The 18,962-nt window shown below is 36.7% G+C and overlaps 1 protein-coding gene across 11 annotated transcripts in view; it reads left to right on the top strand.

The window, feature by feature from the left end:
- Nucleotides 1–18,962, top strand: part of Emsy (EMSY transcriptional repressor, BRCA2 interacting) — a 68,175-nt gene that overhangs the window by 30,690 nt on the left and 18,523 nt on the right. For 10 of the 11 annotated variants that reach the window (XM_032893003.1, XM_032892993.1, XM_032892996.1 and 7 more), the window contains 5 exons: nucleotides 3,088–3,237; nucleotides 5,133–5,303; nucleotides 11,801–11,937; nucleotides 14,270–14,443; nucleotides 16,407–16,605. In XM_032893003.1, the coding sequence (XP_032748894.1) occupies nucleotides 3,088–3,237; nucleotides 5,133–5,303; nucleotides 11,801–11,937; nucleotides 14,270–14,443; nucleotides 16,407–16,605 (831 nt within the window). The remainder of the gene's footprint in view (nucleotides 1–3,087; nucleotides 3,238–5,132; nucleotides 5,304–11,800; nucleotides 11,938–14,269; nucleotides 14,444–16,406; nucleotides 16,606–18,962) is intronic. The other variant, XM_032892998.1, reaches the window with a different exon arrangement.

The following is an 18,962-nucleotide window of genomic DNA, read 5'->3' as shown; positions in this document are numbered from 1 at the left end:
TTCTACACTTATAATTGCTTTGATAAATCCTTAGTACTATTTTGCCAGCATCATATGTACTTTGATATGTTGTCATTTTCCCTATAATTTTGTTCTGAAACCTCCCCTGGGACTTCCTCATTGACGAGATATATTTAGGATTATGCTGTTTTATTTCCATTATGTTTAGAGATTTTTGTTTTGTTTTGTTTTGTTTCAGTAGCCTTTTGGTATTGTTTTCTAGTTGGATTCTGTGGATTAGAAATATTCTCTGTGGTATTTCAGTTGGCACTAAGTAACTGTGAGGAGAGTAAGCTGAAGGCCTGTTTTTCCTGAAAAGAATGTCCTCTGGCTAGGAGCTATGCAGAAGAGTCCTTCCACTCTAGGACTAGCAGTCTGGAGTGGAATCACAACCTTACTGAACTGAAGGAGGGAAAGAAATGGTTTTGGTTCAGATATCACAGAACTTGACTTAGCTTGGGCACATGTTTCTTGGTTCGCTATTTACCTTAAGACCCCTTTCTAAAGGGTTCTTTTTTATTGCATTTTATTTATATTTTGTGTGGGAATGAATGTGTGTATGTGCACATGTGCTGTGTGAGAGTATGTTTGTGCTTGCATGTGTGCTGTGGTGTACATGTAGAAGTCAGGATGCACTTTACAAGAATAAGTTTTCTTTTCCACCATAAGTCTCTGGTATGGAACTCAGGTAATCAGACATGATGTCAGTAAGTTTCTTTACCCGTGGAGCCATTCTGTGGTACCCAGAGCCTTTTAATGATGCTTGCTTTAACTTTAATTAGTTCCATTGTGTGGTTTTGGAGATTTCTTCCTGCAGTCACACCAGGCTTGGCTCTCCAGAATGTTTTAGGGACATTGGAATGACAGTCCTTTTGAGGGCAACTCTCTGGGCCTGCCACCTGCTGAGAGGGTGTTTTAGAACTTTATTTGATTTGCTCTCTCTTTCATGGTCAGTTTTGAGAAATAATGTTTTCTCTTAATGTTATTTATTTGATCCAGATTATCACTTGATTTGCTTACGACTGAATAAAATTGTCTCTAGTGATTTTTTTTTTTTTCTCCCTGTGATGGATATTTCTTGGAGCTTTGTCTCCCCCCCTCCCCCCCGGAGCTGAGGATGAACCCAGGGCCTTGCACTTGCTAGGCAAGCGCTCTACCACTGAGCTAAATCCCCAACCCCTTAGAGCTTCTTTCTGCATGGGAATTATACAGGATCATGGCTCACTAGTAAGACACACTAGAAGTGAGCTTTCTTTGTATTACTTCACTGTTTATGGTTTATTATATCCAGAACTATTTCTACAATACTTATTGAATTCTTGACATGTGTTAGATACTTTAAAATTTTATTTAATCCTCAAGAACCCTATGAGGTATATACTAATTAATTTTTATTTTACAGATAAAAATTAGTCATATAAGTTATTTAAGTAATTATGCCCAAATACCATACTTTTAATTTCTTTCTTAGTTAATAGAAGCTTAGAATTATTTAAAGCTGTTAAATATGTAGATAGCTCTATTTCTTTCCTTAATATCTCAGCTCAAATCACTACCTGTATTAGTTACTTTCTCATTGCTGACAAAAGCCATTGGGAAAAGATGGGTTTCCTTTAACTTGATGTTAGAAGATCGTGTAGGGAAGTAATGGTGGCCGAGGCAGCTGGTTGAGTTGAGTCTTCAGTGAGGAAACAGAGAATAGGCAATGCTTCTATTCAATTCCTGTTGCCTTTCATTCAGTCTAGGATCAGAGCCCATGGAGCGTGTAGATCTTCCCTTCTTAACCTAATCTAGGAAATCCCTCCAGACATGCCCAGAGGTTTGTTTCCATGGTGATTCTAAATTCCGTCAACTTGATGATAGTCGAGGTATACCATCATGCCACATCAAAAAATTATAATTATTAATTTTCTCTAAGAAAATGTCTTCTTTTCTTTTGGGGATTTAGCTCAGTGGTAGAGCGCTTGCCTAGCAAGCACAAGGCCCGTGTTTGGTCCCCAGCTCCAAAAAAAAAGAACCAAAAAAAAAAAAAAAAAAAAAAAAATGTCTTCTTTTAAGTATTTTCTCTAAAGATCTGTGTGGGGAAATGACACTAAGTTTTTCTTCTTTAGTTGCTACTGTTTAAAAGTGTAGTTAAGATATTTGGAAGGTCAGTGTAAACATTGTAGCATTGTAAATAAATTAATTTTTAAAGTCCTAACATAACTTCCTTAACAATTTTTATTAGATCCTTTGTGAATTGCCTTTGTGTTCTTTTCACATGCATGTTTTATATAGGTGCAATACGATGTGGCCTTTTTGGCGTTCTGTATTTGATAAAGTGAGTTATTAAAATACTTTTATACAGAAAGCTATTTAAGGACTTTGGGATATAGCTTAGTGGTAGAGCCTTGCCTAGCATGAATGAATCCCTGGGTTCAACTATACCAACAACAGATAAAAACAAGAAAGTTTTTGGGTTTTTTTTTTTTGTTTGTTTGTTTTTTTGTTTTTTGTTTTTTTAAGCTGGGCATGGTGGTACACATCTGTAATTCTAGCACTCAGGAGGCATAGGCAGTAGAATCTGTAGTTCCAGGCCAACCTTGGCTACATAATGAGACCCTATCTCAATTCAAAACAATGAAAAATGAGGCAGTCATTAAAAAACCAAACAAAAACTGTTCTTGGGCTGTTAAGTTTTTACCAGTGTATGTCAGTTCACAGAGTCACGAGAAGTCTTTGTAGTTGAGTATCTGGAAGGACTGTGTGGACTGCTTTTGATGTCTTATGCTAGTCCTTTCTTCTCAAGTACTTATATGGAACAGATTATTTGCTTTTGCTAACTGGTTTGAAAGCTCATATGCATACCACCATAGATAAAAGTTTAGGTTTCGTTTTAAGAAATCAGTTAATGAAATATAGCTGCATTCTTGAATTGGTGGAATTTAGAAAGGAGGAATTTGAATAATGAAAACTTAGAGTTTCTTCAATATTAAAAAGACATTTCTAGGTTAAGACTCAGTAAATGTGTGTGACTGTTGCCCTATTGGGCTAAGTGACATTTCTTAAAAATTATTTGTACTGAGATTTATCTTTTTTCTTTCAAAGGTGTTAAAATCATCACACAGCAGGTTCAACCAAGTAAAATCTTACCCAAACCAGTGACTGCAACTCTACCCACCAGTAGCAATTCCCCAATTATGGTGGTTAGCAGTAATGGTGCAATTATGACAACTAAACTGGTAACTACTCCTACCGGTAAGTTCCACAAGCATCAGTCCATTCATTCATGCCATCAGTAACTTCCCACACCAGCCATGGGTGTCATGTTGCACATAGAGAGATGGAAACAGTTCTACAAAGAAGTCCTTTTTTAAATTTTGTTTAGAGACAGGGTCTGTGGCCTAGAACTCTGTGCAGCTGGGGATGACCTTGAACTCCTTCTTGATCCTCCTGCCCCTACCTCCTGAGAGCTGGGATTACAGGTGTGCTCCACCACACAGGTTTATACGGTGCTAGGGTCAAACCAAGGGCCTAGTGCATGTGAGGCAAGCACTCTACCGAGTAGTTTTCAAAAGATCTTTCTTAACTCCCTCTGCTCTGTCCTGACCCTGAAGTTATCACTTTTTTGATATATTTTTTCATAATCCTCTGCAATTTCTATTTATCTAGTTGTTTGTTGTTTTATTCATATTAGACAATAAACTTTATGGGATTAGGGAACAAATCTGTTTAGCCACCATATGTAGGTGCTTGGTTAGGGTTTGTTGAGTAACTGAAAACATGCCTAATACACAGGGTATTACTTACAAGGTTAAGAGTTCAGCTCATGTTACATTACAGTGTAGTAAGTGTTGCCTAGACTGGTAGAAGGGCAATTAGCCTGAGCTCGAGGTGGTATCAGTGTAGAGCATTTTAAGCTACCACCCTTTGTAAGTATTAAATGATATCAAGTTAGGAGCTAAGGTGATAGCTCAGTGAGGAAAAACACTTGTTAAGTTAGTGTAAAGACCTGAGTTCAAATCCCCATAACCTATATAAAAGCCAGACCCATGGTTATACTGGCTTATATGTCTTGAGTTTATAGTTCAGCAAGTGTTTCTTTTAAATAGTTATAATTCAAAGTATTCAAACTTTATACCCCTGTGGCATGTTTACTTTGTCCAGGCCTTTTTTTTTTTTTTTTCCTGGTTCAGATGTATGCTGTGACTAGTCTTAATTCTTCTTAATGTTTTTCTCATGATTGTAGTGGTTATGTTTTTAAAGTAAGTAACTTCCTAAAAGCATTTTTTTGCGAGGTGGGTATTTCAGAAATGTCTGTCATAGAGTCTCTGAATGTCATTTTAGTTTTGGCTAATGCCACCTTGTCCTTTCCATGTTTGCTCTTCATTTCACTGAGGCTCTTCCTCCTTTAGGAATGGAGGAGTCTTTCTGAATTTCTGGGTTTATAAGAAACTGTAAAAGACTCATCTGATTAGTTTTTAATATTTCTTTGGAAAAGAGAAAGGTCGTCGAAATAGTGGGAAAGGGTATAAAATCCTTTGAGAGAGACATAAAGATAGATTTTTCTATTGGGTCAGTTAAAGTTGAAGAAATATGCAAATAGATAATTTTAGACTAAAAACTGTTCCTGGCAATTCAACTGTATTGCTAGAAAAGCAATGGACTAATCCTTTAAAAGATGGAAGAAATCTCTTTAGAGAACAGTTGGGTACAGAACAGAAATGTTATAAAATTTTAGGTAAATGCCTTGGTGGTGATACTGGGTTTACCTTTGGGACAGCATCAGACAGGGGCCTTAATATTTGTAAGAGAAACACCTACAATGCTTTGGCAGGAGGATGATTACATTTAAGCTTTGGCATAAAACTAGTGGAGGAAAGATAATGGGAGCAGGGTGAGGGGTCTCCCTTTCCATAGGCTGGTAATTTGATGCAACACATCACAAAGTTTTATATCTAAATTTAATTTGAATTGACTTGGCATTGGTTCTTGCTATACACATTGAAAACTGGCTATAAAATTGTAAACGAATGCCTTGGCACCTTGCAATTTCATTTTCAAGTTAAAGTGGTATAAACTATTAAACTATAGTGAAATTGTATGATTTTAAGTGTTGACAATTTTTTCTTTTCACTACTTTCTTCTTGTAGGTACTCAGGCAACCTATACCCGGCCAACAGTGAGCCCATCTTTAGGTCGAGTAGCCACAACCCCTGGAGCTGCAACCTATGTGAAAACTACCAGCGGTAGCATCATTACTGTGGTGCCCAAATCATTAGCTACCTTGGGAGGCAAGATAATCAGCAGTAATATTGTTTCTGGTACGTATATCTAGATTATGTTAAAAGCATGGAGCTATCTGGTCAGAAGAAAAGCCATGTTTCTCTACAGCAGGACTCTACTGATATCAGTTTTTGTACCAACTTGAGAGATGTGGATTTAGAGGTCACATAAAGCTGCAAAGAGGGAAATGGAATCCAATTTGCATCCGAATATATTTTAGGAACATAATTGGGATTTTCAGTTGCTAATGTCACTTTAGCTTATTAAACATAAGATATTTGAATATCTATTTGCTTTTCACCATTTATGTTGTTTGCTTTTTTAAAAATATTTTACTGAGATAGTAAAGCTAACCGTCTGCCTGTTTATTAGTATGTTGGAACAGTACCTGGTTTTTATTGCCTCGTTAATCTTTACAGTATTTGGATTTTAGATTCTAAAGTGGAATGTTAATGAGGCATTTGTTTTCACTGATTATTATTTTTAATTAAAATTATGTAAATGATCTGATTAAGCGAGCCTTGTGGATTTGAGCTGCCTACTATGTTGTAGACAAGCCCTGTTTTGTCTGTCCCAGGTGAGCTGCTCTCACACTTTTAAAGTGAAAGGATAAAGTTCCTGGCAGTAATTTGATTTGCTGATAACTCAGAGTGGAAAAAGCAGGGCAGAGCATGGTGTTGGCATGAAACTCTGTATTCAAAGCTGTTAATTTTGGCTTCACTCTTACATATAAGTGAGAAAACCCAGTGTTTGCCAACCTGAGGAGGAAAGGGATCATTGTACCATAGCTTTTAAGTGGATATTTAAGTAACACAGTTAAAATTCTAATTTATTATTTGATAGTATCTTTAAATAGTATAAAGTGCCTGTTCAAACACAGTTCAGAAAGTTGACCTTCATTGGGAGGTAGTTGTTTTATGACCTTAAACAGATTTCTTACATGTATCTGAGTTCATAGTACTATATAGCTTGCAGGTGTGTCTAGATGTCATGAAGCCTTTTTGGGACCTTATTCATGGTGTAGCAGCTCTGAACTGCAGTAGAGTGATGTAAGTATGCACATCCTAGAAGCAGAGATTTGATCTGATACCTAACTATCAATGCACGTGCGCACGCACACACACACACACACACACACACACACACAAATGTACACGTACACACACACTATCACCTCATGGTTAGTTGCTATTTCACATGAGTGGGTGGTTCCAGCACTGTAGGATATATTGACTTAGAGTTAAAACAGTTTAATTTGGTGGCAAATATTTTTAGCTACTTTCTGCTCCATGCTTACCTAATATCTTTCTGGCTCCCGTTTCACAATCTTTACTTAAACAATATAACACTTTTATTTTAAATTCTTGCTGTCCTATGACATTGAGATTATGGTAGAGTAATTTAAAAAGTTTATTCATCATCAGCGTGTAGCAAATTTAGATAAGTTTTTGCTTTCATCTATGAGCAGATGATGGATTCTGATTTCTCTCTGCCATACAAAAAAGTATTTTTGCTAAAATATTCTCAAACATATGGCCGTAAGAATAGAAGACTTTAAGATAAAAGCAAAAAACAAAAAACAAATAAAACTTTGGGGTTGGGGATTTAGCTCAGTGGTAGAGCGCTTGCCTAGCAAGCGCAAGGCCCTGGGTTTGGTCCCCAGCTCTGGGGGGAAGGCAAAAAAAAAAAAAAAAATGCTCTCATTGTAGGGACTTTAGAAAGATGCAGGCAAAGCTAAGAATCTATAATGCATTGTGTAAATGTTTACGTGGATATTTTAAATTTTATTTTTTTATTAAGAACATATATATTTTCCCATATCAGTAAATGCATTTGACCATCATCTCATGGTTATGTAACATTCTCTTCTTTACAATAATTTAATCAGATTCTTACTGTTAGATTGTTTATAATATGGGGTTTTTGACTATTAGATTTTTTTCTTGTTTGGTTATTATAAATAATCCTGTTGTAAACATATATAAATTATTTGTGAAGCTCTTTGTATAACACCTTAGAAGGCAGATTAAATTTTCCATAGTACTTTCTAGAAAAGTTGAATTTTTATTTTTTTAGATGAAACTGTTATTTATGTGCATATATATTAGATAACTTTCAAATTTAAACTTTTTTTGGGAATGTTAGTGAGAATTGATTGTAGAAATATACTCATTTTATGCAGAAGTTTGGTTCCTTCAGAGATGAATTCATTGTCTTAACCCTAAAGGCATTTTGAGGATCTGGGGCAAAACTTGATTGTAACTCCTTTAGTTTTTGCAGTGTCTAGGCGAGGAGCTGTTGTTTGTGTGCTTTTTCCCTTATTTATTGCATCGTTCTTTGTACAAAGCAGCATAAATCCTTATTCAGAAAGCAAGACAGAGTGATTGAAGACCTGTGGATAGTAGGACCTAAGCCAATGAATTTGTTAAGTCAACATACCACAGTGTTCAAACCTTTGCCTTCTTGGGATGCTCAGCCACACTGTGCCACTGAGCAGTGCTCCTCAGAGCTCCTTTCCCCACCATTTAATGTTTTATTTTGAGGCAGGTTCTTGTTGACCTAGAATTTGTGATCCTCCTGCCTTAGTCACTAGAGCAGTATAAGCTTAGCCCACCAAGCCTGGTATAATCGTTTTGATTTGTTTTCATAGTTTGTTGTTACTGTTTGAGACAGAATCTCACTATGTATTCCAGTTTGGCCTCACACTAGCCATATAGCCCAAGCTGTCTTTGAACTTGTAGTTAGTTCTTTTGCTTCTGAAGTTTACACGCATCCGAAAAAAAGAAAGAAGAAAAGTCTGTGAAGTGGATTGTCATTATCAGAGCCCATTGTGATCCACACATGATTGTCATTTGGCCCCACTGAGTTTTCTTCACTCTTAAAGTATAGCATCTGTAGATAGGTTCTCTAAGTGCCAGATTCTGTGTGTGGTGCTGTGGTATCTAAGCATCACGATTCAGTGTGTACCCTAGAGAATGCAAAACGGACTGTGGATGAAGCTCAGAGTTGCAACACTTGCCTAGTATGAGCAAGGCCCTAGACTTGATTCTCAGAACTGCAAAAGGAACAACAAAAACCAGAAAATCACAGATGCTAATCAGCTTTTGCATGGTCTCTTGTATTATGCAAAATGTAGAGCAACTGCAGTGAAAGCTTAGCCAGCTTTTCTTCTTGTTTGAATATGTAGTACTTACTTGCATACATTTCTACCTAGGTGAAACATGTACATTAGAATTTCAGGCATTTAATAATGGTTGTTCTAGAACAATTTTTTCTATTTTAATATAATTTCTACTTATTTCCTGTTAGTCTTTTTTCCCCATTTCGTACTATTGAACACTCCCCTTTACCCCCATGACCTCAGGTGCCCTCCCTTTTGTTAAACTGGTAGACTTGGTCTTTGACTGTCTCCTAAATAAATAGTCCTTTATAGTGGAAAGGAGACATTTTAGATCATATAAATAAAGCCAGTTGTTAAGTTTTATCTAATAAAAAATGACCTTATATTTTGGTGTTAATTTAAAAGCATAGTTTTTATAGAAACACTTTCTCATCAAATATTTGATAACTTTCTAGTGTCTCTAAAGGCCTATATAGTCATATATAAGGGATTAGAATTACTCAGGTTAAAGTCGGCTTAAGCAAGTAATGAGCAGCTTGGCTCTTATGGTTTATAACAGCTCATCATTCACAGTGTAGTTGAAGGAGAAACCAGTTGTAAGGCTGGTTGTCAGGTTCAAGTGCTTTCTTAGGCACCTTGGACTGATGAGACATTGGGTAGTATTGAGTGTATTGTGAAGATTTATAATGGGATTGCCCCAGTTTAACAGAATTTCTTATTAGTTCTTTTAAAATATTCTCAGATTTATTTTACTTTATGTGTATGAGTGTTTTGCCTGAATATACATACATACATACATACATACATACATACATACATACATACATACATAATACATGTGACTGGTGCCTACAGAGGTCAGAAGATCCCTTAGAACTAGACTTATGAATGGTTATGAGTCACCATGTGGGTGCTGGGACGTAGCCTCATGTCCTCTGCAAAAGCAGTAAGCCCTTGACCTCAGAGCCATCTCCCTGTCCCCTTCTGAATGAGTCTTAGAACTAGACTCTTCTTATTCTCGATATAAGATTATTTCACATAATATGTTAATCTGGAATTCTAATAAGGAATATTATTATTATTCCAATGGAAGATAATACAACTTTATGTAATATTTTGAGACTATATTAGGCATGTTTTTTATTAAGTGCCCATTCTGTACTTAATCATTTGCAGGCCTATTAGAAAAATATGATCTGCCTGCTTTCTTAGGCACAGAAAATTATAGGAGCAAAAAATAGATCCAGGCCTAATCTGCTCAGTATGAAATCAGCACACTGATGGAACGGTGTGCATTGATGAATCTTAATCTGCAAGAACTTTGGAGGCTCCATTCAGGAGTTTGGGCTTTGTGGGGTAGGTAGTGGGAAGCCTCATAATTGCCTGCAGTTTTATGCTGTTTCCTGTGAACAGGAGGAACTAATATGGCAAATTGGTAGATTGAGGGCCTGAACCAGTATAAGCTGCTCTTTTTGTTTGATGGGTTTAATATTTGGGGGTTCGGTAGGGGTGCTGAAGTCGGAGACAATGTGTAGGAGTTGGTTCTCTCCTTCTACCGTGTCGGGGCCTACGGATTGAATTGAGTCACCAGGCATGGTGAGCAAGCAAATGTCTTTCCCGGCTGTGTCATCCTGTCAGCCCACATGTAGGGTTAGGACATTCAAAAGGGAAAGTTGAAACTAGGTACAGTGGAGATTAGGAGTACTCTTTAAAACCAGTTTAGCACATTTCAGATTCTTGGTGAGGAAGGTTTCATTTAGGCTGTTGGATTTAGTATGGAATATCAGAACTGTCAGAGACGCTTGAAATGGAGGGGATAGTAGGAAGCAGAGGAGAGTGGTGCTGACTCCGCTTTTGAGGATATTTCCCTTAAAGAAGATTTATTACTGATGAGCTGAGAGCACTGACATAAACAATTACAAAATAATTGCTACCTTCTGTGCTAAACATTGAGGAGTCAGTGACTTGAAAAGGTCATATTTTGTTGGCAAGAACAGGGAGTCAAGACAGGGCAGGAACCAAGGTTTGTACCAGGACTTCTAACTTGGATGATTAGAATATGGAACATGAATTTGATAGTAAGTAGATTTGACAGATGGGAGAGAAGCAAGTTATAGGGGAAAGGCCACAAAATGTTCCTGTCAGGGGATATGTACATTTAGAAAGTAGATCTTTTAACTAGCGTACAATAAATTAGGCTTTATTGTGCCACTTTTCAAACAAAGATTATTTTTGATTTTTTTCCCTTTACTTGTGCCCCATCCATCCTGTCCCTCCCTTTTCCCCTCCTACTCCCAGTAGCCCCCTTACCACTTACTTCCCATGTGACCTTTTGCTCTTTCTCCTCCCTTTCTTACATCTGCTGCACTCTCACAGACCTTGTTTTCATGTGTATAAACATTAAATGTGAAGATCCAGACACGAAGGAGAGCATAAGATGCTTGTTTTTCTGAAGCTGAACTATCTCATTTAATATAAGAAAGTAGATCTTAATTGTTAGCCAGTCTATCTCATCCTTGGAATCTGTAGAGTTCTGCACATTCAGCGGCATACATTGACAGTTACTTGATGTCTACATATCTGTGTTCACTTTGGTCCTTTTTTTTTTTTTCAACTTTTTAAATTCATTTTGGGTTTTTTAAAGACAGGGTGTCACTCTGTAGCATCAGCTGGTCTAGAGCTCACAGTCTTCCTGCCTTCACCTCTCAAGTGCTGGAATTACAGATACTCTTGACTTCACATGGCTGTGTATCATTTACAGCTTTTTGTACATTTATTTTCTACAATTTAGTGAATTTTGATATTTGCCTCTAATCTTTTTTGAAGAGTTTTCCCATCATGATGGCCACATAAATTTAATATTAGACTTCAAGGAAACAAATGTCACAAAGTAAGATTTTTTTTATTTAATTTTAAACTAGTCAGGAAAGACTGTTGATGGGGAAATGGATGGTAATATTTTTAGATTCGGAATTTGGTGTGTTAGATCTTTAGATTCTCAAAAATTGTTTCAAGACTCAATTCTTGCTGGACGTGGCAGCATATGCCTTTAATCCTAGCACTTGGAAGACAGAGATAGGCAGGCAGATCTCTGAGTTCTGTGTCAGGCTGGTGTGCATGGTGAATTCCAGGCCATGTAGAGCTATTTAGTGAGATCCTATCTCAAAAAATGTTTAAAAAAAAAAAAAAAACAACCAAAACAAAACAACAACAAAAAAAACAATCCAGTCAGTTCTTAAAATTTATCATTCTGTGATGATTTAGAAGCTACTATCCCAAGTCTTTAATTTTCATCCTTAGGATCACCTAAAGTTGACATTGTTTGGACATGTACTACTTGTATACAGCATAAAAGAAACAACCAAGTATCACCAATCCTGATTTTTGGCCTCCTTTTCTTCCCCCTTCTCTAAGGAACAACTACCAAAATCACTACAATCCCAATGACTTCCAAGCCCAATGTGATTGTTGTACAAAAGACTACAGGAAAAGGAACGACCATTCAAGGCCTCCCTGGCAAAAACGTTGTCACAACATTGCTAAATGCTGGAGTAAGTAAGACTGTAAACACACTCCGTAATCCACTAGGCAGTTTACAGGCCATGTATACAAACGTTTCCCTAAAGACATCAGAACCCCATAGTGGATGGAATGGCTTGACTCTGGACTGCTGTGATATCATCACACTGATGCCATTTTACACAGTAATCCAAAAGCACGTTGCTTATAGCTGCTCTTAAAGGTGGTTTGTTACTATGATTCAAGTGTTTAGTTTTCTTTAAATGCTGGCCTAGCTGCAGGAAGACTAAGAGGAATTCTATTCTTGCTTATGGTCAGTAACTAAGCGTTTGATTAGGCTGAGTAAAGAGAAATATTTGAATTTAAAATAAAATTCATAGATGGGGATTTGTTACTTAAGGTTTGTTGTTTATTTTTTATTTTCCCATTTTAGTTTCTGACGGCAATCGTTAAGAGGTTAGAAGTAGACACACTTAGACTTTGTATCTCACTTTTGTAGTTTGACCTCAGGTGACTTTTTAACCAGTGTAATATTTCTTCATGTCTACATTGGGTGATGATAGGTGTTTTGAAAGTGCTTAGAGCAGTGTCTACCACATGGGAAGTTCTCAGTCATTGGTTTCTTACTGTTCTTGGTATTTGGTACCCAGACATAGTAGTATCCTTACCTTCCTGACCTCACTAGAAGACAGAGAAAAGCTTATGTGAAACAGTCTTTCATAATGGGAAAGGCTTTTTCTGAATTCACATTAGTAAGTCAACAGCAAAGCTAGGATTCCATAGTATTTGGATTTATAAAAGGCTGTGATCTGCTATGGGAGATCTTAGATCATGTGTGAATTTTTTCTAGTAGATATTTAGCAGTAGTTTGGCAGGCAGTGCTAATAAAGTGAGCAGATCAGCCTATGGGACCATCATCTTCAGCACACAGAGCATGTGTTTATACCCCACCTGCATCCTGTGCAGGCCCACCACACTGTGCTTTCTCAGATGACACCCTGCAAGGTGGCTTTGTTTGGGTCACAGTGCTTGGACAGGCTGTCAAGCCATTTACGGATCAGCAGGATCATTCAGACCTCTTTCTGGGAATGCTGCTGCTACAAACAGTACGTGAGATTGGAGACGCTTTGGTTTGGTTTGCTTTTTTTTGGATAGTTGTAGTTGATAGTTAGGTTTGTAATTTTTGGACTTGGATTTAAAGCTGAATTCTCAATGGTTGGTTTTTAGACAACTCACTTGATTGCTCTCAGTTTACCAACTGCTAAGTTTCAAAGCTACAGATCTGTGATAATGATAGCTAACAATTAAGAAAATGATAACGTGAAAATTGCCAACTCTTAGTTTTATTGATTTTAATTTAAAAATTAATAATAAAATTAACTATATTTGAATAACTGTGTTGAGATTAAAAATATGACCAGAAAGTGATAGGTACTTAAGAATAAAACCTTGGACTAAAGTTATAGATTAGTGGTAGAGCACTTGCTTAGCATTTGTGAGGCCCTGGGTTCAATCTCCAACGACACACACACATGCATGCACATGCACGCACGCACAGAGGTAGAGAAAAGACAGATAGACAATAAATCAGGTAAAAATTCAGAAAATGGTGAAAGGTTAATGGGCTTGAATTTATAATAAGTAAAGTAGTATCGGTTAAATACTAGGAAAACATGAGAACTTTACGTTTTCTTCCCCCTTTCTCCCATATAACCTTAAAAAGAATGTTACTATCTCTACTCTTTCCATCTCTCCCATGTTTCTTTATACAAGTATCCTACTGTAGGTCTTTATAATATATGCCTGACTTATTTTGTATATGTATGTTTATCTGTTGATAAACTGCATAGTTTTTTTTTTATTACATACTCACTTCAGGTATATTAAAAAGAAAAAATGACCTACAATCTCAGACATAGCAATTGTTAACATTTTAGTGTATGTCCTTCCAGAAATTTCTGTTTTAATATAGGTGTTCTATGAATGGGATAGTATAAATTCTTAGATGTTCTTAAATATGGTGATTTTTCAAAACATATTCATAAGGAATAATTTCTTTTTTGACTAGAAAGTTGATTATATGACTTGTAATATTATTTCAACAAAGCCCAGGATTTTTTTTTTTTTTTTATTAAGCCTAGGATTTTTTTTTTTTTTTTTTTTAAGGGATTTTTTTTTTTTTAAGCCCAGGATTTTTTAATCACTTAGAAATCTTGTACTTTATTGCATAATCTACAGTCCTTTTCCCATCCTGGCAAATTTTTTCTTTGCTTTTTCAATGAAACAGTTATGTTTTTGTTTGTTCTGTTTGTTTTTAATCATTTAAATGCATGTAAGTCTCTTTAATAATTGACTTCAATTTAGGGAGAAAAGACTCTTCAGACAGTGCCAACTGGAGCAAAGCCAGCTATAATTACTGCTACACGACCCATCACCAAAATGATTGTAACACAGCCCAAAGGAATAGGCTCCACAGTTCAGCCAGCAGCTAAAATCATCCCGACAAAAATTGTCTATGGGCAACAAGGGAAAACACAGGTATGTGGTAAGATGTTTTGACTTTTGGCTAATTCCCAGGAAGAAATTACCTCCCCTCTCCTCCCCTCCCCTCTCCTCCCCTCCCCACCCGTCTCTTTCCCTCCCTGCTTGCCTTCCTATCTATCTTATCTGTCTGTTTGTCTGTCGGCAGAGTCTTTCTGTGTAGTCCTGGCTGTCTTGGAGTTTTGCTATGTAAACCAGGTTGGCCTCAAACTCAGAGATCAGCTTGCCTCTGATAGGACTAAAGGCTTGACCACTATGCCTAACCTGGTAGAAATGTCAAGGAAAAGATAATAGACTGATAAGAAAAAAACACGTTTTAAAAAAAAAAAAAAAAACTGGATTCATGTTATTCTGTTCTCAAAACTTGCCCTTTTTTTTTCAGTACTTTTTAAAGATATCTGCATATCTGTATGTAACATTATGAGGAAAGGTAGGGAAGAGAATTCCATTGGGATATAAGTTTCCTGAAGATATTTATGACTGTGAGAACTGGGTGGCTGAGGAAGGACAGAACACTGGAAACTAGTTTCTGAGGATAAGGGCATAGTTTCACCTTGGTAGGCGTTCACTTTGTAGGTGCTCTGACTACTTTTCTGATACTATCACAGGAAGCAATATCAGCTTTGGTTGAGAAACAGAATCCTAGAGGTTTTGTAACAGGCATTAATTTATTTAAACTCATAATTGGCTTTGGGAATCTGTTCTTTCAAAACTATAGCCATTGTTTATATATTTAAAAAATTAGTTTGGCTGTAAGCCAGGATTTAGCAGTAATGATTTCATTTATTTCACTATGGAAAGTGTAGCAGAAACCATTTTTTCAAAACTCGTGGAAATCAGTGACTTAATAAAGCCTCATATATGAGTCAATATTATTATTTTTTGTGGTAATGGTGGTAGTATTGGATATGAATCAGTATTTTTATTCCATGAATCCAATTAAAATTCTAGAATCCAAATTCTGAAGGGTAATGTTTCAGTATGAATTTTTTTTCCTGGTTTGTTTAATGTCTGAGCTTTTTGCAGGAGTTGACCTCTTGCTGCTGTGGAAAGCACTCTGTATCAGTTTTCTTCTGTGGCTCCTTGACTTAGATCTCCTGCAGTTTGCTTTGTGCAGGTGTGTCAGGAATTTCATTTGGTTTCTTATTAAAAGAGACTCAGAAAACAGTGGCTTGAACAAATTATGGTCTTGGTTTTATTCTGTTAATACAAGTTGAGAGAGAAAGCTCAGACAGATACTTTGGTTAAAAAACTTCTAATGAGTCTAGCTTATATGCATTTTTATTTTTTTTTTTAATTCTTTTTTCTAACACTCAGCTTGTGGTTGTTACTGTGATAGGTAGTACTGGAAAACAATTTCTGAAGTTTGATAAGGAAAACCATGAAAATACTTGTCAGAGTCATAGCTTTGGGAGACTAACGGATGGCCTGTGGTCCTGAGTGCTTGTTCTTGCAGAAGACCAGAGTATCATTCCATGCACACACATTGGGAGGCTCACAACTCTAGCTCCAGAAGATCTAAGACTCTTCTTTGTCCCTGAGGGCACCCACATACATGTGCACATATACATAAAGACACATACATTAAACAAAAAGAATTAGAGCTGTTGTGACCTGGTATATTTCACTTAACATATTGTACACACCTTAGCTCTTGTTCATCTAGTTCATCTTATGCAATTTTAGTTGTTGGTAGCAACTAAAGTACTGTGCCCAGAGCGTAATGCTTAAGTTTGCATGCTGGTAATTTGTGTGTCTGGAGAATGACCTGTAAGTTTAGAGTTTGTTTGTTTTTAAGACAGGATTTTATTCTAGCCAAAGTTGGCTTTGAATTAGTGACAGTCTTCCAGTCTGCCTCCCAAGTTCTGGGGTTATAGGTATAAACCACCATGCATGGCTTGTTTAGCATTTAAATGGGGCTATACAATTTCATCTGGGCATGTTTCTGCTTTTCTTCTAGGTTCTCATTAAACCCAAACCAGTGACATTTCAAGCTACAGTTGTTAGTGAACAAACAAGGCAGCTGGTAACAGAAACATTACAGCAAGCATCCAGGGTAGCAGAGGCCGGTAATTCATCTGCTCAGGAAGGAAAAGAAGAACCACAGGGCTACACAGACAGTAGTTCCTCTTCTACAGAGTCCTCCCAGAGTTCCCAAGGTAAGACTTACTGTACTTCTGCTTATGCAAGCAATGATGATGTCATCCCTCAGTTTCTAAACAGCTGTTCCTTCTAGGGATTTCAAATCAAACTCATCTACTGCCAGTTCTTTGGATTGGGTTGGATTGGAGGGTGCTGATTAGTGAGTGAGATGAAATCTTATTTTTGGCATAGCTTACCATTATTACCTTGTTCATGTGTTCATCAAATCATTGGTAGAATTTTTAAATGATCTTTTTTAATATGTAGACAATATCAAACAACTGTAATTTCTAGAAGGTAACTTTTATGTTTTTTCCTGTTTGGTGTGAGTAAGAAGAGGAAGAAATATACAAGAAAAAGGAATGTGTTTTTTAAAAAATGCTTATTGCTGAACCTTGAGGAAAAGTCAAGGTGGCCAGAAGTGAGCTGTAAGGGGGTGACTATACATCCCAGTTTGTAGGGATCTTAGTTTATGCCTGTTGTTCTGGCGTAATTATTAATAACATTTTCTTTAACTCTCAAAAAATATTCCAGATGCTAATCACAGATGTTATCTCACTTATTAGAAGCTAAAATACCACAGCAGAAGATAATCATCAGTATTGTTGTCAGTATGACATTTTTCTAGGATGTCTCTCAAAATAGAAACTCCCAGTCTAATCCGAAACTCTGAGACATATTGTTCATGTAACTCTGACTGCCTTTGTTGTTGGGTGCCATAAGCACTTGGGATGAGAACTGTCTTGGGTTTTAGATTTTGTATTTGTGTGTATGTGAAGGAAAGGGGGGCATCTTACAGATGGGATCCTAGTCTAAATGTGATATTCATGTATGTTCCATATAATAACCCGTATACACTTAGTCTGAGGGTGAGGTCACAGGTTTTGTTTTCCCCCTGCACCTGTATTTTGAATGACCATCATGTGAGGTTAGGTATGACTGTGACCTTTTGTTAGTAGTGCCACTTTGCTCAGAGAGGTTCAGATACGGAGTACTTTGGACTAGAGCTGTTCAGCCCGTGTGGGGTGTGTGTGTGTGTGTGTGTGTGTGTGTGTGTGTGTGTGTGTGTGTGTGTTTATGCTTATACAATCTGATGCATAATAAGCCAAACTGTTCTTTTTTCCTAGTCCTTGTTGCTCTCTTCCGTCTCCTGCCTCTGCATTAACCTTACTCATATGCCTGCTGCTTTTCTAAAAAGCACTGATAGCACATTTTTCCATATTACACAAACACTTCATTATTTTAATTAATGATGCTGTCACATTAATTTTATATGGTTTACATAGCTGTATGTTATTAACAATAAATTTGTTGGTTTGTAATATTTACTAAGAATTATGTTAGATCTTATTAAAGTTGAGTAAAATGCAGTTCTTGCTTTTTTTCCCCTTAAAGATAGGGTTCCATACAGCCCAGACGGGCTTCCAACTCTGTAGCTGAGAATGGTCTTGAACTTCTGATCCTCCTTCCTTCATCTCCCAGGTCCTGGGATTACAGGTGTAAACTACCTCACCTGGCTAATTCTTATATTGTGGGAGCTTAAAATCTAGTCTAGTATATTAGGAAAAAAATGCACATACAATTGCAGCATGCGAATTGTTATCAGTAGTGAACAAAATAAGGCTATAGGCTAAAAGTCCACACTCCAAGAAAAAGAAACATTAATTCACAGAACAAGTAGAAAATAGTCTTTGAAAGATTGTTAATTAAAAATAAATAAGCTGTTGATTTCAACAACAATTAGCACTTATTTTAGAAAGTAAATAGTTGTCCTCACCCTACTCTCAGGGATAGTAATAATTTGCAAGTCATTTTGTTAATATACATTCTATCTTTCTGCTGATTGCAAATCAGTATGTAAACCAGTTACAATGTGTGACTCTTACTGCTGGTCATTCCTACTTGTTTATATTTTGTTATACCCAGTTGGTGGTTTCCTTTTTTTCAACTTTTATTTATTTTTTATGTGTATGGGTGTGTACCAATATACATGCCTGGTTTTGGAAGCGGCCAGAGGAGGGCATCAGGTCCTTAGGGAGTAGAGTTACAGACAGTTGTGGGTTGCCATGTGGCTTCTTGGAATCAAACTTGGGTCCCCTGAAAAAGCAGCCAGTGTTCTTAACCATCGAGCTATCTCTCCAGCCCTAGTTTTATTTTTATATTTTAATTTTTGGTTCTGAGGATGAAACCTATATATAGCATTATACATGGCTAAACATACACACCGCCACTGAAATACTGAGAGCCTTGCTTTGTTGCTTTTGTCTCTAGTCTCTTTTCTGTTGTATCTATTGTATGTGTGTACAATTTTTAAGTCTTTTAACCAGTTAAAGGTAGTTGTAGGTATTTTGTGATTTTTATCTCTAAACAGTTA

This window comes from Rattus rattus, chromosome 2 (genome assembly GCF_011064425.1).
Source record: "Rattus rattus isolate New Zealand chromosome 2, Rrattus_CSIRO_v1, whole genome shotgun sequence".
In the NCBI taxonomy this organism is placed as follows: Eukaryota; Metazoa; Chordata; class Mammalia; order Rodentia; family Muridae; genus Rattus; species Rattus rattus.
Note: the sequence above shows the minus strand (reverse complement) of the source record. Positions and strands in the feature narration are given on the sequence as shown.